This window comes from Monopterus albus, unplaced genomic scaffold (assembly GCF_001952655.1).
Source record: "Monopterus albus unplaced genomic scaffold, M_albus_1.0 scaffold125.1, whole genome shotgun sequence".
Taxonomy (NCBI): Eukaryota; Metazoa; Chordata; class Actinopteri; order Synbranchiformes; family Synbranchidae; genus Monopterus; species Monopterus albus.
The window spans coordinates 123,412-140,937 of NW_018128005.1; the positions used below are offsets into that span (position 1 = coordinate 123,412).

The 17,526-nt window shown below is 41.0% G+C and overlaps 1 protein-coding gene across 1 annotated transcript in view; it reads left to right on the top strand.

Moving 5' to 3' along the window:
- The first annotated feature begins 758 nt into the window (after positions 1–758).
- LOC109967097 (contactin-associated protein-like 4) overlaps positions 759–17,526 on the top strand; it is an 84,299-nt gene continuing 67,531 nt past the window's right edge. Inside the window, exon 1 of the mRNA XM_020612452.1 lies at positions 759–1,125. Coding sequence (XP_020468108.1) covers positions 1,041–1,125 — 85 coding nt within the window. The 5' untranslated portion in view covers positions 759–1,040. The remainder of the gene's footprint in view (positions 1,126–17,526) is intronic.

Sequence of the window (17,526 nt, forward strand, 5' to 3'; positions counted from 1 at the left end):
GCTGCCCACAGAGCACCCTGCAGACTGGGAGTGCACCAAAAATTCAGAACACTGACCTGAGCTGCACTGACCTTCGCCGGCTCAGCCAATCACTGCTGACCACAGTTTGAACTGAAACACAAAAATGAACAATTAGCCTACCTTGACCTACGTTGCTGTACAATAACAAATTAGCATCACATCCAGACCAGACAATGAAAGATCAGTCTGCTTGTTTAAAGTACAAAAATTATGTTTGCACCTCTGAATATAACAATCCACTGCTAGCAACACTAGCATGGCAGTCAAGGGGGCACTGCACTATGACTGGTAAATATTGCCCTGACCAGTCCGGATTGCACAAGTGAAGTTGCCATGCAGTCCACTCAACCTGGAAAACCAAAACTTTATGCTTGTTTTTAGGGAATTTAGAAATGTCACTGTGCTGTGCTGGAAATTTTACTATTTAAAGTCCTGCATGTTAAGTTATTTTATATTCTTCTTGTTGGCTTTTTGTTTGTTGAACTGCTGTGGATGGAACGGTAGAACAGCTCATCAATTCATTCAGGGCTGGTGGTTCGACTCCCCAGCATCCCCTGTCTGCATTTGAGCAAGACACTGAATCCAGAGAGCTAGATGTGATTATGAATGAAAGGGCTTTTTCGTTTCCTATAAGTTTAATACTCACGCCAAATGTTTTTTTATAGGCGTTCTGGGTAATTTAATGCACCGATAATAAAAGGCAGGCTTTGTATACGGTGACCATTTATCTGTCAACCTCTGCGGTGGTGGATACTGAGGAACCCAGTTTTGCACAGCAGAGGCTCAGTGAACAAGAAACACCAAGAGAGTGAAGGGGAGCATTCTGAAAAGGAGACACTAAAGCAGGAACTGTGCCAACGAAGTAAAACCACCTCTCTCCCTTTCTGTCTCCCTCGCTCTTCTTTCCCTTCAGTCGGGTTCAAGGAGATCTCGCTTGGAGCTGGAGAGGACAGGTTCGAGCCGTCTCCCTCCTCCAGCAGCCGCCGGGCTTCTCTGCAGCCTCCCACCGCATCATCATAATGGATTTGGGGAGTAAAAGAGTCGCTGGGATTATCGCTCAGGTCGCCCTGCTTCTCTCCAGCTCGTACGGGACAACCGGAGAAGGTGAGCAGGCTGTGCGCTTTTTTACTTTTCGCGGAGGAGACGGAGAGAGTCCGGGCAGCGCAGACACGGAGAGGAGGCTTTCAAAAGGGGCTTCATCCGTCAAACTGCCTGGATTTTGTTGTCACATTAAGCGATCTTAAAATGTTAGTCTCGTTTACTTATTATGCTAAACTGGATGAAGTAGGCAACGGGGATTATTCTCTTCTGGAGGCTGTGCGCATCGGCTGCGCATCAGCGCTCGGTTTTTAAGAAGGAATAAAAGGAGTTAATGAAGGCTGTTTAATGACAATGATGACTTAATTTCCTCTTATTTATGCGAACCAGGTCAGTTTTAACGAATTTCGTCGTTATTCTTGCAATATTAACGTTTAAGCAGAACATGCGTATTTTGGAGCCAACTTTTGTAAAACGGCCACGTATTTACTATAGTTAAATCACGTTTATTGATTTATATCCATGCTGTGACCATTATTTCTTTCTGAAGCTTTGCATTTGCGGATGCAGCTGCACAGAGAATGTTTCTAACAGTGCCGCATGTTTGGCAGTAAAAGGTATGAGCCGGGTGTTTTTACCTCTGCAGACTGAAAGAAGCATCTTTTTTAATCCACTTCATCCACTGCGTCCATAAAACAACGGCATCTCTTTGTTTTCTGGTAATTCGGTGCAGCATGATGAGCATTCTGGATCTGTTTGTGCTCACACACTCCAGAGAACGCGAAGGTGTGTGAGAGAGACTTAAGAATTGTGGGTGGTTTGCCACTGAAAGGCTACTGGCTCTAGTATGCGACCCCTGTGATGGGGAAATTAAGCAAACATTTGATCCTCTCTGAATCTTTGATATCATGCCAACTGCATGGGCAGTTACCAGACCTGAAACTGTGTGTCTGCAGTGGGGCATTGCTGTTATTCTTTCCTGCCTGAGAGAGGAGGGGAGAAGGAGAAGGGAGGGAAAGCCAAGGACAGAGATGGGGAGAAACATAGAGAGGAGAGAAATTGAAATGATTTATGCTTGTGTGTGACCTGCAGAGTAATGTTTCCACCTGCTCCTTTTCTGATTTCTTCTCTCTTATCTGCTTCTTTCCCTCTGTCTAGTCTCTTAGCCAGTCTTTTTTCTTTTATCATCTTTTCTTTTTGTAACCCACATTTACTACAAACATACTGACCATCCACACTTTCTTCAAACCCAGTGAGCTTTTTTAAATTCTAGTGGAGGGCCCAGTGTTTCAAAAAACACCAAATATGTGACGCTTAAATGTGCATACAGTAAAATGGTGCACAAAGTGCACATTTTTATGAGAGAATGGTGTAATTATGAAAGCATGGAGTCTTCGGTTTGAACACTTCAATACATCTCGAAGATGAGATGCACATCGCCTCCGGACAGAGTGGAATTAAACAATCAGCCTCCTTAATGCACATGGCCTCATGATGCTTTGATGAGAAGTGGGAAATAAATCTTCTATGACAAAATATCCTGTTTGTCCATGCTCTCTGGAACAATACATAAAAGTATTTTCTGATCAGTTCAGTTTTATGATATGACATCACTTTGGTTAAGTTTAACAGTAGTTACAGTGGGTTTAGGCACAAGTCAACTTGGTTAGGGTCACAGACAGATCATAGTTTGGGTCAAAGCTACAAGGACTTTGTCGCTTCCTGCTTTAATTTGGCCACTAAAGGGCCTTTTCACATGAACATAAACAGGAAAGGAGGACAGCCTTAGTTTGGGAGGTGCAGCCTACATGTTGGCTCGATCCAGAGTTATCACTCTGCTCCGTGAATCTTTGCAGAGACATTTATGTTTATCTTCACAGACGTTTAATTCAGCTTTATGCTTTAGAATCTACAATTCTTTCACTGCCTCCAGCTCTTTAAGAGATTTACCCATCACACCTGTTCGGTGACAGACGATTGCGGCATTAAAATGAAAAATTAATTTACAGATACTGTATGTTTAGCAGCTTAGGAGATATTTAAAATTAGCACTTAAAATAAGAATTCTTTGCAGATATTCAAATTGGTTCTCATGTAGCTGTGATCAGAGAAAAGCCTTCATAATATCAGGTGACACTGATTTGCCAGAAATTAATATTTAAGGTTAATAAATAGGCTCAATGCAATGGTTTTATATCGGTGCAGTTCTAGTTGCAAAGCCTCCTGCTGCCGGTGTCTTATTTTTCCTGGCACGGACCATGAATCACAGCAGTATAATAAGTTAAGACTGCAGAGGTGGGGACATCCCAGCTGCAGGTCTCAGACTTCATATCTCCATCTCCCCTGGAGACAGTTCAGTGTTCATCATGAATGTGCTATTAAATGACAACAAAGTAGAAATGCATATTTTAGCAGCCACAGATGGCGCTCTGATGACTTGTTAGGCAGAGCGGTGAGCCAGTGATGTTCACTTCAGATTCAAGGAAGTCACTGTGTGAAACAGCTACCCGCAGGGCCATAAAGTCACCTTGTGTTCAATCTCCTCCCAGTGTTACAACATGAAAGAGTCGCTGTGTGTTTAGCAGCTCAGAAACCAGCAGCCAAATGACTAAAATGTAAATGCCAGTGTGCCTTAAGCTCATATAAACCATGGTTTTCTTTATAGTCATTTGCGCTGGAGGTGAGTTGTCAGTGTTAGTGGGAAAAAGTGAAATGTTTTGTATACTTCATTTCTCATGGAAAGCAAAGAATGATTTCCTAAAGGTCTGAAAAAAACCATTAGCAACATGTCTCGTGGCTATAGTGATTCAGTTTTGTTGTTTGTCAGTTTATTTTCCTAGTTGTGGACATACAGTAAGTGGCTCGGATAAAATGCTACAACAGCATTTTGTTGAAATAGGGTGGCTGGGCTGCTGTAACTCAGGTGAAGCAAAAGGTTGGCCATTTATCACAGGGTTGCTAATTCAGTCTGCAGCCTCGTGTGTACGTGTTGGAGAGTAGTGTAGTGCCCAGCTGACAGCTGTAAAAGTAAACTGCCTGGTATATGGAGAACATGACAGGCTTATTAGGGCTTACAGGTGGGTTGTTCCTGTCAGTTTTGTCCCTGTAAACTGATGCTTTGTCCTTTGTCACGATGCAGAGCAATGCAGGTTTCCCAGCATCTGAACAGGAAAAGTGTCAGGAACTTTGACTGTAAAGCGTGTGAGAACAGAGTTGACTCCCACACGCTGCCAAAGTCATTATCGCAGAAACAGTGTTCCAGTTGAAAGACCAGCTGAGGAACATTGATTTTTCACATGCAAATCTTGATTTCTGTGTATGGTAACTATGGTACAGTGTGATTAACATAAGGGAAATGCTGTGGCTATGGTTGACAAAAAGGCAAACATTAATTGCAGGTCTGTGATGGAATGCAAACTTTTGCATGAAAATCAGGCGCTCTACACGTCCATTTACCACCATAACATCTATACGCTCATTGGCACTGTGCTGCATTAAGGACACGCTGCTTCCTGCATTAATGAATCAGATGCAGAGGTGCAGCCAGTTTGGAACACTGGGCTGATCAACAACTTGATGGAAGGGTGAAGGATGATCTTAAATGTATAGTAGAAATAACTGTTACATGCTCCTTCCTCTCGTCTTCTGCCAGTTTGCCTCTATGAAAGACACTGACTGTTGTGTGCTTTGTATTGTACAAGTCTTGGTAGTGAGAGTGTGGAGGTGCTGGTGGGAGTGTGTAGCAGAAACTCCCTGAATAACAGCATTGGAGGTTTGTTTCATTGTTCTTCACACAGAGACCCTGGCAATACTGGTTATGTTTCTTCTTTCTTTAATGTTTACTTGTGGTGTTGTGTCTCTAAATGTTTTAATGCCGTATGACATGTCATGTTTAGATTTATTTAACTGTTCTGTTGAGTACTGCAGTGCTTTGAAGGTAATACTGTACTAATTACTGGATTTAATAAGCTTTGCTGTACATTTAGTTGGTGGCTTTTCTAGGCTGCCTTCAGAAACCCCCTGATTCTTTGATTAGTTTCTTTTTAACTCGCTTTCATACCTGAACTGCTCCAAACATGCCAGGAGGATTGTTGTTGTTTAGTCGTGTGAGAAAAGCATACTTTAAATGTTTCCCTTTGTAGCCTTCAGTAAATGTTGTATTGCTAAAGTAAAGTTGGACTAAGAATGTAGAAAGCCTTTACTTTTACTTTAGAGTGAAACAGAGCAAAGTGTTACAGAATACACGTAGGTAATTTAGCACTTATGAGAGCCCATACTGTTCTAATGTGTACTCTAGTCCCTCTAGTCCACAACCACACATATTGTATGTTGTTAAGTCTAAAATAATACACTTCATTTCCCAGGATGTCTCAATATTCTTCTCAGTGGAGTTTTCTCTATTTTATACAGTAGCTACATGAGTAGGTGGATGGAGTGAATCTGAAGAAGTAATGAACTTCCAGTGGAGAAAAGTTAAGACTATAGACTAAAACAAACCTCATAGTGTGCTCAATTGTTTGAATTATAATAAAGCTTTTGGGTGCAGGATTGGTCTCCCACATCTACTTTACTGAGTTCCTTAGTACACGATTGCTGAACACTGGTGCAAAGATGCTGATTCTTGCTGTTAAATTTTGTGGTGCTACAGCAAAACCTCACCATACATTAACTGTTGATGTCTGCAATTGCTGAATGACTGTCTACACAACCCTATACATTCAGTCAGGTAACCACTGGGGTATGAATAATGCACCATCAAGCAAAAGCTGCACTGCCTGTCATTGTGGTCAGCAGTGTTGGATCATTTTGTTGATTTTTGTCTTTAAGGTTATTAAAAGTACAGTTTAAAACTATAAAATTAAATCAAAGTAAATAATATGATAAAATTATAATACAGTATTGTCTCTAAGTGTCAGTGCTGTGATAGACTGGAGACCTGTCGAGGGTGGACCCCACCTCTCACCCAATGTAGATATTAAATAAAGAGAGATAATAATGATAAATAATGGTTGGCTGAGTGGTGGATGGATGAATGGATGTTTATTGCACAACAGTGATTGATGTCTTTGGGTAGTGCAACAAGCTGGAAGCACATCAGTGTTGTAATATTTACCTTATAAACCTTACAGTGACCTGTTCAGGGTGGACGCATCTCTCGCCCCGTGTCAGCTGGGATTGGCTCCAGCCCCCGCGACCCTATCCAGAAATAGGCAGTATAGATACAATAGTGTATAGCAGGTTTTCACAGCTGAAGCTGGAGTGGATGATGAGGTGCTGACAGCAGTGAGAGAGGACCAAGATTTGCTGTCTGTAAAGCCAAAAAAGGAGCAGTAAAATTCTCCTTAGAGCTAAGAGGAAGTACAAACCTGGGTTCATTTTTACAGTCAACACCTTTCACATACATCATAATCATTAGACAAATTTTTAATATGGACATATCGAGTAATGCAGCTTTAAAGAAGTCGACTTCTCAGTTCTTCTTTTCTCCTCAATCCTCTGTGTGCACCACGTCATACCCAGGGGAAAACAGAATGAAACGTACAGGAAGCAATTAATTCAGTTTATTGATCTTCACAGTGATGCAACATTGTTCATTAGCCAATATATCATGCTGTCAAATGTAATTTAAATAATGAGGCCACTATTACATACTGTATGCTCTTTAAGTATGCTAGGGGTATTAAAACAAACAGTGGACGCACAGAGAAACTTAAGGCTGGACTGACAAAGCAGGATTAAGGATGGATCAATAAGCAGAAGACTAGTGTGCTCCCTGTGAGAAAAGAAGTCAGAATGAGATGAGGCGAATGAAACTTTGATGTTCCTTGTGGGGGTGGCGGGGCAATGCAGCAGGAAAAAGAAAAGCAATTAGACATAAAAATGAATCAAACACAAGAATTACTCATTGTTGAAAGCTGACGTGGCATTTGGCTCATACATGCTGTTTATAAGTTTGAATGTTGCCAGATACCACATTCATTTGCAGCTAGTTTGCATGATTAGATACATGTAAAGGCTTAAATAATGACTGGGATGCCCTCACATTTAGATGAATTAAGGAGGAATCAATACTTAGCCAGTTGGATTTGTTCAAAGGTGAAGGACGAAAAAAAAAAAAAACACTCTTTAGATGACAGACTGGCCTTTTGTAACATTTTAGAAAGTAAATTACAGTTGAGGGCAAGGACTGAGAGGACAGACAAATGAAAAGTGTGGTTACCCTCAGTGTAGGAAGCCAAATTAAAACCAAAGACTTCATCGCCTTGATTTAAAAGCTTTTGCACCCAGAGGAGTGTCTGCCATTTAAAAGTCATAACCAAAAACAAAGAAATAAAGCAATGCTCCCTGAAACCACCGTGAGCCCACGTAGAATAGCCCACATCATTCACTTAATAATTGTGACTTTTCTCCCCACACTGGTTCAGTGCTCTGCCAGTGCCAGGGGCAAGGTCTGGCTAAAGCTGTCCATCAGAGTGAATTGAAGGCACTAAGGTACGTCCTGCGAGGTTTGATATTTGTGCATCTCCACTCATAATAATTCAGCATCTGGGCAACAGGCCTAAATCAACCTGTAAGGGCAGTTGCTTTAATAGCAACACTGAATATTCATGTTTTCTGCCTAGGTGCTCATATCAGGAGTGGTCATTTCAACTCAAACAGTTAAGGTTCTCCTTAACAGCAGTAATTAAGTGCCATTTTTATAGAAAGTTTGATTATAGGCCTATATGGTGAATCAAGGGGACGATAGTAATCAGTATTTTGTTTCAAATAGAATGTGCTGAAGCACAGCCTGACCTGTCCAAACCCTTATGGTCAGGACTGTATGATGTGACAAAATGTGCATTTAAGCTGCTAGCATCATGTCATAAGTACAAAGTATGTTGTGCTGCAACATTATAACGTATTAGCTTAGGATCACACTGAGTTGGTATTCTGTTCATATTCTGAATTTCTGAAATAATTGCAGCTTTGGACAGTGAAACAAATGTCTGAAGACTGGCATGTTTCTTTTCCCTTTCATTGACTAAAATGACTCTTCACAGTTCCTTTGCTTTTGTAGACTTTGGTTTCTAGTTTCTAGTCATTCTGTCTTTTATCTGAAAGCTTTATCTTGTTTGTGAAGACTTTTGGCTAATTCTGTAGCTATGCCTGCAATCTCCATCCCTCGGTTTTCCCTTGAGGGGAGAATAGCTGGAGTGTACAAAGGCTGTTACCGCACAGAAACATGAGGTATTCTGGGTTTGCTTGCTAGGTTAGAAAGTGGTAATGGATTTCGCACCATGTATTGAGCTTTAATTTTGCTGTTACAAAAATGGGCATAACATTAAAAGACAGATAAAAGGATGCTTGAGTGCAGCCACATCCTGACAACCTTTTAATCATCACATCCTTCCAAGTAGCCCACAATAAAAGCATGCTCAGATTGGCAAGAGTATCTCTTCCAAACACCAAATTTCCTCCAATAGGCAATTTAGAGTTCCCTATTTTATAAAGACCAGGCTGAAAAACATGTTTGTTCATACTGTTATTAAATCAAAGTCAGGGAGTGACTATGTAAGGTTTGTATCCAGAGACCATGATAATTGTGTAAGTGAGGGGTTGTAGAAGTGGTTTATTGTTGTTTGTTAATTTGTTGTTGTGACTGTTTTTGCACTGGAGCTGTCTTGTGCTACAAGACAAATTTCAAATTTTATCTGATAAAGTGTTATTGTATTGTGTTGTGTTGTACAGTATCGTATTCAGGTGTTGATGAAATTAAATGTTTCTAGTTTAGTGAAGCAGTAAAACTGGTTTATGATTCATACATACAATCTTTATAAGGTAAAACTATCTTCATTGCAGCCCAGGTTGCAGTTTTCAACCCGCATGTGCTGTGCTTTCAGTTACAATGCACAGCTGATCAATGATCAGTTTCTTAACAAGCTGTAGCAAGTCTGATTTTAGTAGCTATAACATCAAGTGTTTCTTGAAAAGTTAAAAGTAAAACTTTGATGCATTTGCATAAGAACAAAATGAAAAATTTAAAATTTAAATTATGACCACAGGAATGACTTATTTTATTAGAATCTATTCATATACAGTAGGCACCAGATATAAGATATGTTTGTGATTATGCTCAGTTGAAAGAAAAGAAAATAACTATAATTTAAACTACAAATTGCTTATATAAAAATGGGATTAGGTATTTTTCTCCAGTCATTCAGGTTATGCTAGAAGGTTCCTTCAAGATCTTTTCATCTGTCAGTCTCATCAGGCTCCCCCGAGGTTTTTATCTCTCCTCTGAGCTGATTTCGAGCCACCGGAGTATGTGTTATAATCATAGTCTAATGACAGATAATCTGAAGAACACTAAATGATTTTAACCGTAGCCTAGATATACCACTGCAATCCTTCTCTGTGTGCCTGTATGCTAATTTGCACTTTACCTTCATCCCTGCTTTATAAATGATGGTGACTCACTGGTTCCTCTGAGTCACCACAATCAGTCAGGCTAATAAAATTAAAACTTTTTATTTTGTTTACTTTCTGCCTGCAGAGAGAAATAAGGGCTTCTTGTCCTGCCTGAAAGTCAAATTTAGGAAGCCGTGTGTGAGTCAGTCAGGTGACAGTTGAATAAGTGGAGGTGAAATTCATTCATATTCATATTCATGCTGCCCAGTTGTCCTATGATTAGACTTTATGAGGGCTGACATGATGGACAGGTAATCATATTTTCTTTTCCTTTAACTTGGCGGACACTGTCTAAGATAATTAGGCTGTAAGAGCTGCATGGTTTGGTTATTCACATGAAGGAACAGTTTGATTATTCAGCTGCTGTAGGCTGTGGAGAGAATTAATATGAGTTACAAAAAAATTATTGAGATGCTTGAGGCTGAACGGCAAATTATTATTACTCATTCACTGAAGGCTATTGGGTGTCTTTAAAGGAATTTAAGCTGGGGAGGTTCCAGGGGAATTTTAGGGGTACTTGCTTGATTAAATCGCTAAACTCATGAAGTATCCCTTATTTCCTCAAGGATTAATCTGGTGAAGAAAATGCTTAGAATGATGCAAATTTTGCAGCCTGTTTCAGCTGCAGCAAAGCCCCGTCTGATGGGAATTTTGCTTTTCTGTGAGCTGGTTGTTTGCAGAGACAGGAACAAAGCCATGTAGCTTGAATATGGTGAAAGAGCCTGCAAGCTTCTCAGTGCTCTATGATTCCTGCAAGGGCAGTGTCAGTGTTAACCAGAATGAAGAAAAAAGGAAGTAGCTGAGGATAAATCCCATTCCTATTTTTTCTTTGGTGTCATTTACTGAAATATGTGCAGGCAAAGTGGAGCCGTGAATGGGATCTGATGAAGTAAAGGTTAGAGATTGAACACGTAGCCACCAGTCATGCATCCGGATTTAACCCAACAGGTAGTTAGGTGAGGAGCTGACAGAGGACTGCAGTCCATTCATTTGATATTTGGACCTACTGCTGTATTTGTTCAAGGCTGTCCCCAGAAGAAGTCTGGGACCCAAGAAAAGATGAAGCTATTTATCAAATGGAGCTGTCGCCACTGAAGATGACTTGTTGTCACTTCAAATATCAGCTCTCATCTGCAGAGGTCATGATACTCCATCACCTAGAGACACTAGACTCGAGCAAAAAATGGATTTTACACCTACAGCTCTGTTTGCAGCAGCTAATACAGTTTGTTATATTGAGGTCATGTAAGTTACTTAACAGCATTAGTTATGAAGGTCACCATTCTCTTTTATTCTCTGTTACAGCTGGGATTAACTTGTGACAAGACAGATTATCATACATAGGAAAAGGAAAACCAAGAAAAGACACATAGTCACAAAAATATAATTTATCTTCTGGGGACCTTGAAGAAGTGTAGTTGTTAGTTTTGGGGAAAATTCTCAACTGAAATCAGTTGTAGTTAAGGGGAATTTATGACTGTATACTGACTGACTATTTACTGTAGCACTAGAAAGAAGGGCAAGCCAGTTATCAGGTGACTTGCAGGCCCATCAGAAATTTTTCATTATTCTGCTGGTGATGGACTTTTAGGTCTTGCCAGCTGGAGAGGACTGCAAATGGTCAGCCTTGAGAGAAAGGAGATTTTCATTTTTTGATGGACATGAGAGGGAGCACTCTGAACAGGGTCCACTCGGCAAAGGTCTTAGACCCTACCCTCCCTGTCTGTCTGATGCTCTCTAGATGGAGCTGGCAGATGAAAATGGCATTTCTCAACATCATTTGACCCCTTCCATGTACTTATGGAAGAGTCGACATCATACTGTTCTAATAGTGTCAGCTGGATGTTCCCACTGCCACTGCCAGCCACAGTGATGACAGCTTTTCAGCCTCTCATGCAGTGGTTCTGCAGAGCTGCTTTCTACCATATTTCCTTTCTTCCACATTCTGTATTCCCATGTCAAATATCCTCATGGTTATAAGAGCACAGGACTCTCCAGATAATGTAAGGTTTGTAGAGTCACCACTAGTCTCTATTATTTCCATTTTGTTTTACGTCAATCCAAGTCACAGAAGTGCCCCAAGATGGATCCACGTAATGTTGCATGTGGAAATAATATTGTCTGGAGCCAGAGGTGCCTGAAATACTGCAGCTTCCTCCACTTAGCACCTATTTATCATAGATTTTGGATTCATGGCCTATAATGACAGGTCTTTGCATCCTGAACACAAACATTTATTAAGCATCATTTTTGCATTATGTTTACACTATCATGGTATAGTCTAATATTACACACTAGACCTCCTTATAAGCTTTCCTCAGTGATTCTTGCTGTCCATGTCAATGCCGGTCCTCAGTGAATAGACCATTCCACACACATTGCTTCATATGCCAGTCACAAGGCTCTAGGGTGTCCCCTTTATATGCTGGGGTAGATGCTGATCACAGTTTAATTTTGTTTGTGGCTTATTTATGAACACAGTGACCAGTGGCCACAGCTCTGCGGCCTACTCCTCTGATACTCAGTCGGTTTGTATTAATAAAGAGAAGGAAAGAGCTGAGTCCGTGACTATTGGAGCACTCTGTGGTGAAACAGAGTGGTGTGGCGGTGGACAGTCTGGGAGTTGGAAGGGAAATATTTTGTATGAAAGGACAAACTTTAGGAGGTCTGGTTGTAGTGTTTCCTCTGTGTTTCTTACAACTGTAGTGGCATTTTCTACTCCCTTTCCCATTTTATCCCTCACTGACTTTGCTGTGTGCATGTATGGGCCAACATCTGCCGCCTCACATCTTTGAGATGATTTGACTTAATGACAGAAGCAGGAGACAGAGGAGGAGGATGAGGATGACAAGAAGGACAACAGCTATGAGAGAGTGAGGAGTGTAGATCAGCACAGAAATCAACAAGAGAGAAAGGAAACGAGGCGAGGAAAGCTGAAGAAGCCTGAAGCTGAGAGTGAAGAGAAGATAGGAGGGGAGAAGACGTCTGTTTGCCTGCTGATCCATTCTCAACTGCCTTTACTATCTTACCCCTGCTGGCTTTTAAGGACGTGTGTGTGTATTTGTGTTTAGCCTTCAGTTCCATGAGTACTGGGTTTCTGCAAGACAAACACTGGTATTAATATTAACATCTTCCCAAACAAATGACAATTTTAGCCACTGGTTTGATTCATCACTGTTTTAAGTCATCACGCCCAAACACATTTGATAACATTCTGCATGCATGCTTAATCACTGAGGAGGCATCATGCTGTGTAGTACAATGTCATCTACCAAAGTCCTTGATTTTAGGCCCCCTGCACCCTCAGTGTGACCTGCATGTGAAGGTTACCTATTTACATTTTAATAGTCTAATGCATTTCCTTGCAGATATAGCTTAACCTATAGGTCAGCTTCCACTGCCAGTAAAGAAGAGTGCACATGCATGACTAACATCAGGAGATTGTCCCTGCATATTAAATACTGTAAAAGAGTCGTTTCCTAGTGCAGCAGAGCCTGCTGCATGGATCATTGTAATGGTTATGGTAGTGTGGCTCTTCAAATTACAGCTCAGTTGAATAATAACTTGAGCAAGAAAGTCAGATAATATAGTGTCATCACAGATCTTGTGACCAGGTCCAATCTAACAAACGAATATCTTGCTAATGTTATGGACAAAACATAAAGAGAAGAGACATTATTATTTCACGTCATCATTTTCATGGTAACAGTGGGGCACTCTACAAATGTCAGCGACAAATCTTTCAGTTGCAGAGTAATAATGGGCAAGAATGTGTATACTTGCACTTAAAATGGTGAATATGTAGTAACTGTATGATCTCACAAACACCCAGATATTTGCTGTTTTTAGTCTTTACAAATTTATGCTTTTTAAATCATGTTGCTTGTTGATGTTGTGATCCTGTTGCTTGTCAGGTGTCTGCTGTTTTTAATTCTGTGTGTTCATTAAGTTGCGGTTACTACCTAATTTCACCCATTACAAGGCCTGTGTCTTTGCTCCATTATACCTTATTATTACCGAAATATTCTCATTTTTACCAGAAATTGTAGTACCTCATATTGCCCCGTTATCACCTTGTTATTTTCAAGCTGTAATGTAAAGTGTTACCCAGCCTATATCTGTTGTTGGTCCTCGGGGAACAGTATGTAGCCGCAGGACTTTTGCAGGTCTTGACCGGTCACATCACAACAGTGTGATAAATTCTACCCCCGGCAACCAAACAGCACAGAATTGAATTTCTGTGACTATTATCACCACAGAGATAAAATACTTCAAGCGCCAGCAGAAGATTAAATTAAAATCAGACAGAGTCCAGAGCAATGCCACATACAATCCTCTGCTGCCAAACCCCCATCCTCACCAGAACCAGCATTTTTCTGAGGAGGAAGTTGAAAACCTTTTTGATGTGAAGAATCTTATCTGGTGCAAAAGCTGTAATCTTCTTGATTTTCATCAATTGAAAGTCTTTGTTTTTTTTTTCCTCCAGCCATGTTGATCCAGGAGACTTCTTAGGCTAAAGTTTCTATCCTGTCAAATGTCAGGTCAGAGGAAGGCGTGACCAACAAGCTATGACAGGAAATATTTGCCACCATGTTCTTCATTTCAGAGTATTGCAGCAATTGGGATGTGTCAAGAGTTTTACCCCAGATACCCTCAATTACACCGTCCTGTGATGGTTTAGTATTTCAGGCTAAAAGTTCTGCATCAGTGGCTGCCTCCATAACAACTGGAAGGGACAGAAACTCTTCTCTTAGATAAAGAAATCTAAGCAGTCTTTGTGTTTTCCACCTCAGGGAAGCTGAGCGCTGACTGTTTGAGAGGCAGGGGAAGATGGAGAACATCCGATTATCTGCAGAGAAGTTTTTTAAAGAGCACTTTACTTCTAATGTTTCCTGAGGGAGGATGGCTGTAAAGTAAAACTAAGTAGATGCTGTGACTGCAGCTCCTGTTGTGGTTTAGTGAAAGTGTAAAGAGGCTGCACACAGTCACAAAGAGAGCAAGGGCTCCATTGCTGCCTTTGGTCGGATCTAATTTCTCTCCTTTGGAGCTGATATAAATGTGAGTTATTGCAGTATCAGTGCAGTGAAGTTCTCTGGCCTCCATAGACCAGATGTTGAAGTGGCAGTACCTATATAAAGGGGCTGTTTAGGGTGTGGTCTTCATAACCCAGCTGTTTGAGAGGCTGTAGCTGTTCTCAGGTTAAGGGAAACATGTTTTACCACAATTCAGATATATCGCTTTGAGGTGAAGCTCTCCCAGTCAGTGTCTAGTTTCAAACAACCATATACTGTAGGTATTGTATTGCTATATTGCTCAACCGTCACTGTGCTCGCCATAAAGCATCTGAGCAGTGAATTGCCTACTGTACCTATAAAAAGATCAAATGTGCACTTTGCTATTCTCACACCCATTTGCATACAGTTTGTAGTGTAAGCTCTTCTGCTGGTGCGGTGTAGAGCTTTCAATTATGAATCCCCAGTCTCCAATTCAGTGTTGCATTTATGAAATAAATTAGATTTGCAGAGGTGCTTGGATGATGTGAATATGTTTATGCCTTGTATTGTATTTAAATGACAGAACAAATTGCTTTTTTTGGCAACATTTTGTCCATGCAGACTTGTTGGTCTTACTGTCTAATAAGAAGGCAAATATATTCAAATTATTTACTTAGTGCAACTGGAGAATTAGTGGATATTTTACTTATCTGTTCCTGGAGACATTAGTGTGCACCATTAGCCTGCAGCATTGCCTCTAAATTAGTATATTCTGGTGGTTCTGGGTTTTCACCACTTTGAACTTAACCCTGGTGAAGAAAGTGTTGTTCCTGACCAGCTTGTTTCAACTCACATGGCTCCCCAGTGTGACGAGCCTCAGTGAGAAGGATGGCTGTTCTCTCTCTTCAAAGGGTGCAGAGTGGTGTATGCATCAGGGTGCTGTTTGTATATGGATATGTGTGTGGGTGGGATTCTTACATGTACAGGTTGTGCTGTACATAATGGGCTTATTATCTGGTGCTTTTCTAGCTGGATAACACCTAAAGGCCAGAAGGAATCAACATTATGCAGGCGTGTGCCTGATAGCCAGATGAAGAAGAACTGGAGATCAAGAGCAAATGTGCTTGTTGTTGTTAGGAGCTAGAAATGAAAGGTACAGAGCTCCTCAGTTTGGTAGCTGACAGACAGACTAGCCAGAGCGGAGGTCTAGCAGGGAAGAGGAGGAAGCCAGGCTTGAGGCTCTACAGCTGACGTAGTTCTTTGAAGAGTTTGGAAAAGACAATATAATAGGTTTTTATTCTAATGTGGTCAGGGTTGCAATAATGTTTCCTGACACTTTGTGATATAGTTAGCTTTCTAGTCAGTATTTGTAGTGATATTGCTTTCATCCATCTTCGTCCGCTTTATCCGAGACCGGGTCACAGGGGCAGTAGTCCGAGCAGAGCAATATTGCTTTTCCACCTGAATTTGATGTACAGCTGGAGAAACATTTCCGCATGTTATCGCCATGTTCTCCAACATGGTTTCAGGCTGTAAACAACAGTAGAGATACTTAAAACTGCTTGTTGAACGTCATGGAAAGATTGTCATTGTGGATAAAACAGGCTATTGTGGGAGAAGGGATATAAAGTGTTTCTCAGTGGTGAAGGTACACGCTTTGTACAGCTCCGTCCACTGCAGATCAACGGCAGACACCGTATACTGTAAAATAGTTTTGCTGCTTGTGAGTTTGCTACTGAGAATCTAAGAAGCTTTTGGCACCGTGTCCTTTGCAGTGAACGAGACTGTCCCAAATGGCACTAGTATTAAATGTTCAATTTTAAAACATTAACCAGATATGGTACAAGCATGCAGCCTGATACTGGATGAGGTTTTTATTTCTTTCTGGGGACAAAACCTGAACTAAACATGAGTTTGCAGCTTTTCAGTTTATCTTCTCTTCTCTGTGACAGTGAGATCAGCATTTGTGTTATTGGGTTAAAAAAAATTGATTCAAAGAATCTCAGTGTGTTTTATTGTCAGTTCTTTGTTTGTTTGTGTACATCCAGGGAGGAGCAGAGTTGAACCCCTTTGGGTCAAGCTGGAAGTAGAAGGTGTGAGGATTAGTAAAATGAACACTGACATTTTGTGCTCTGAAGCAAAAACTACCATTGCTGGAGCCTCATTATCCTGCTCACTGCTACGTGCTCTGAATGTCTAAATAAGCCAGCTCGGCTCGTACTGAGAAGCTCTCAGCTCTGGGTCTGTGCAGCTTCTGGAGCTCTGAAGTGCAGGATCTTCTGTTCGCTGCTGTTTGAGGTGATGGATGGAGCTCCTCAGTGTTCAGGGTCTCCAGTGTGGGCACTTTGTTACTGAGCAAAAGAGTAAAGAAGCACAGGTGAACGAGTCACAGTCTCCATCCCTGTCTCTGGTATTAGTCTGCCATGTCAGTAGGGATTAATTTGATGGTGTGTACGTCTCAACCCTCCAGAGATTTTTTTTTCATGGTTTGAGGCTCTTTACTGCTGTCAGACTCGCCATTTGTCACTTCAGCAAAATGATCAACTTGACACTGAATGGATGATCGCGTTGGCCAGAGGGTGAGCGATGGACATCCAGAAGGATATTTGATTGAAATGAAAAGTCACTCAAAAGTCAACAGAATGGTTTTCTGCCCTTGCTGGTAGAGTTTTGTGTTACCTCCCTCTTTATTGTTTCTCTTGAGGCAGGAAGTCTTTTTGTGGACCTGCATTAAATCTATTAATGCAAATGGAAACAGCTGTCACCCTTATATCCTATTATAGCTGGAAAAGCCCAGAATCATATTGCTCCTCAAATGCTCTTGTCTCTCTTGTTTATGTTTACCTTCTATTAGATATTGAGGCTGACAAAAAGAGAAGGGAGGTGCTGTTTGTTTTCAAGCTGTTTGTGTCAAGGAGGAAGGTGCAGTAGTTCAGTATCCAGGAATGTCTCTGTCCTACACAGCCAGGGTCAGAGTCAGGGTTCAGTGGCTGCAGAGTCCAGCAGGTATTCAACATTTAGC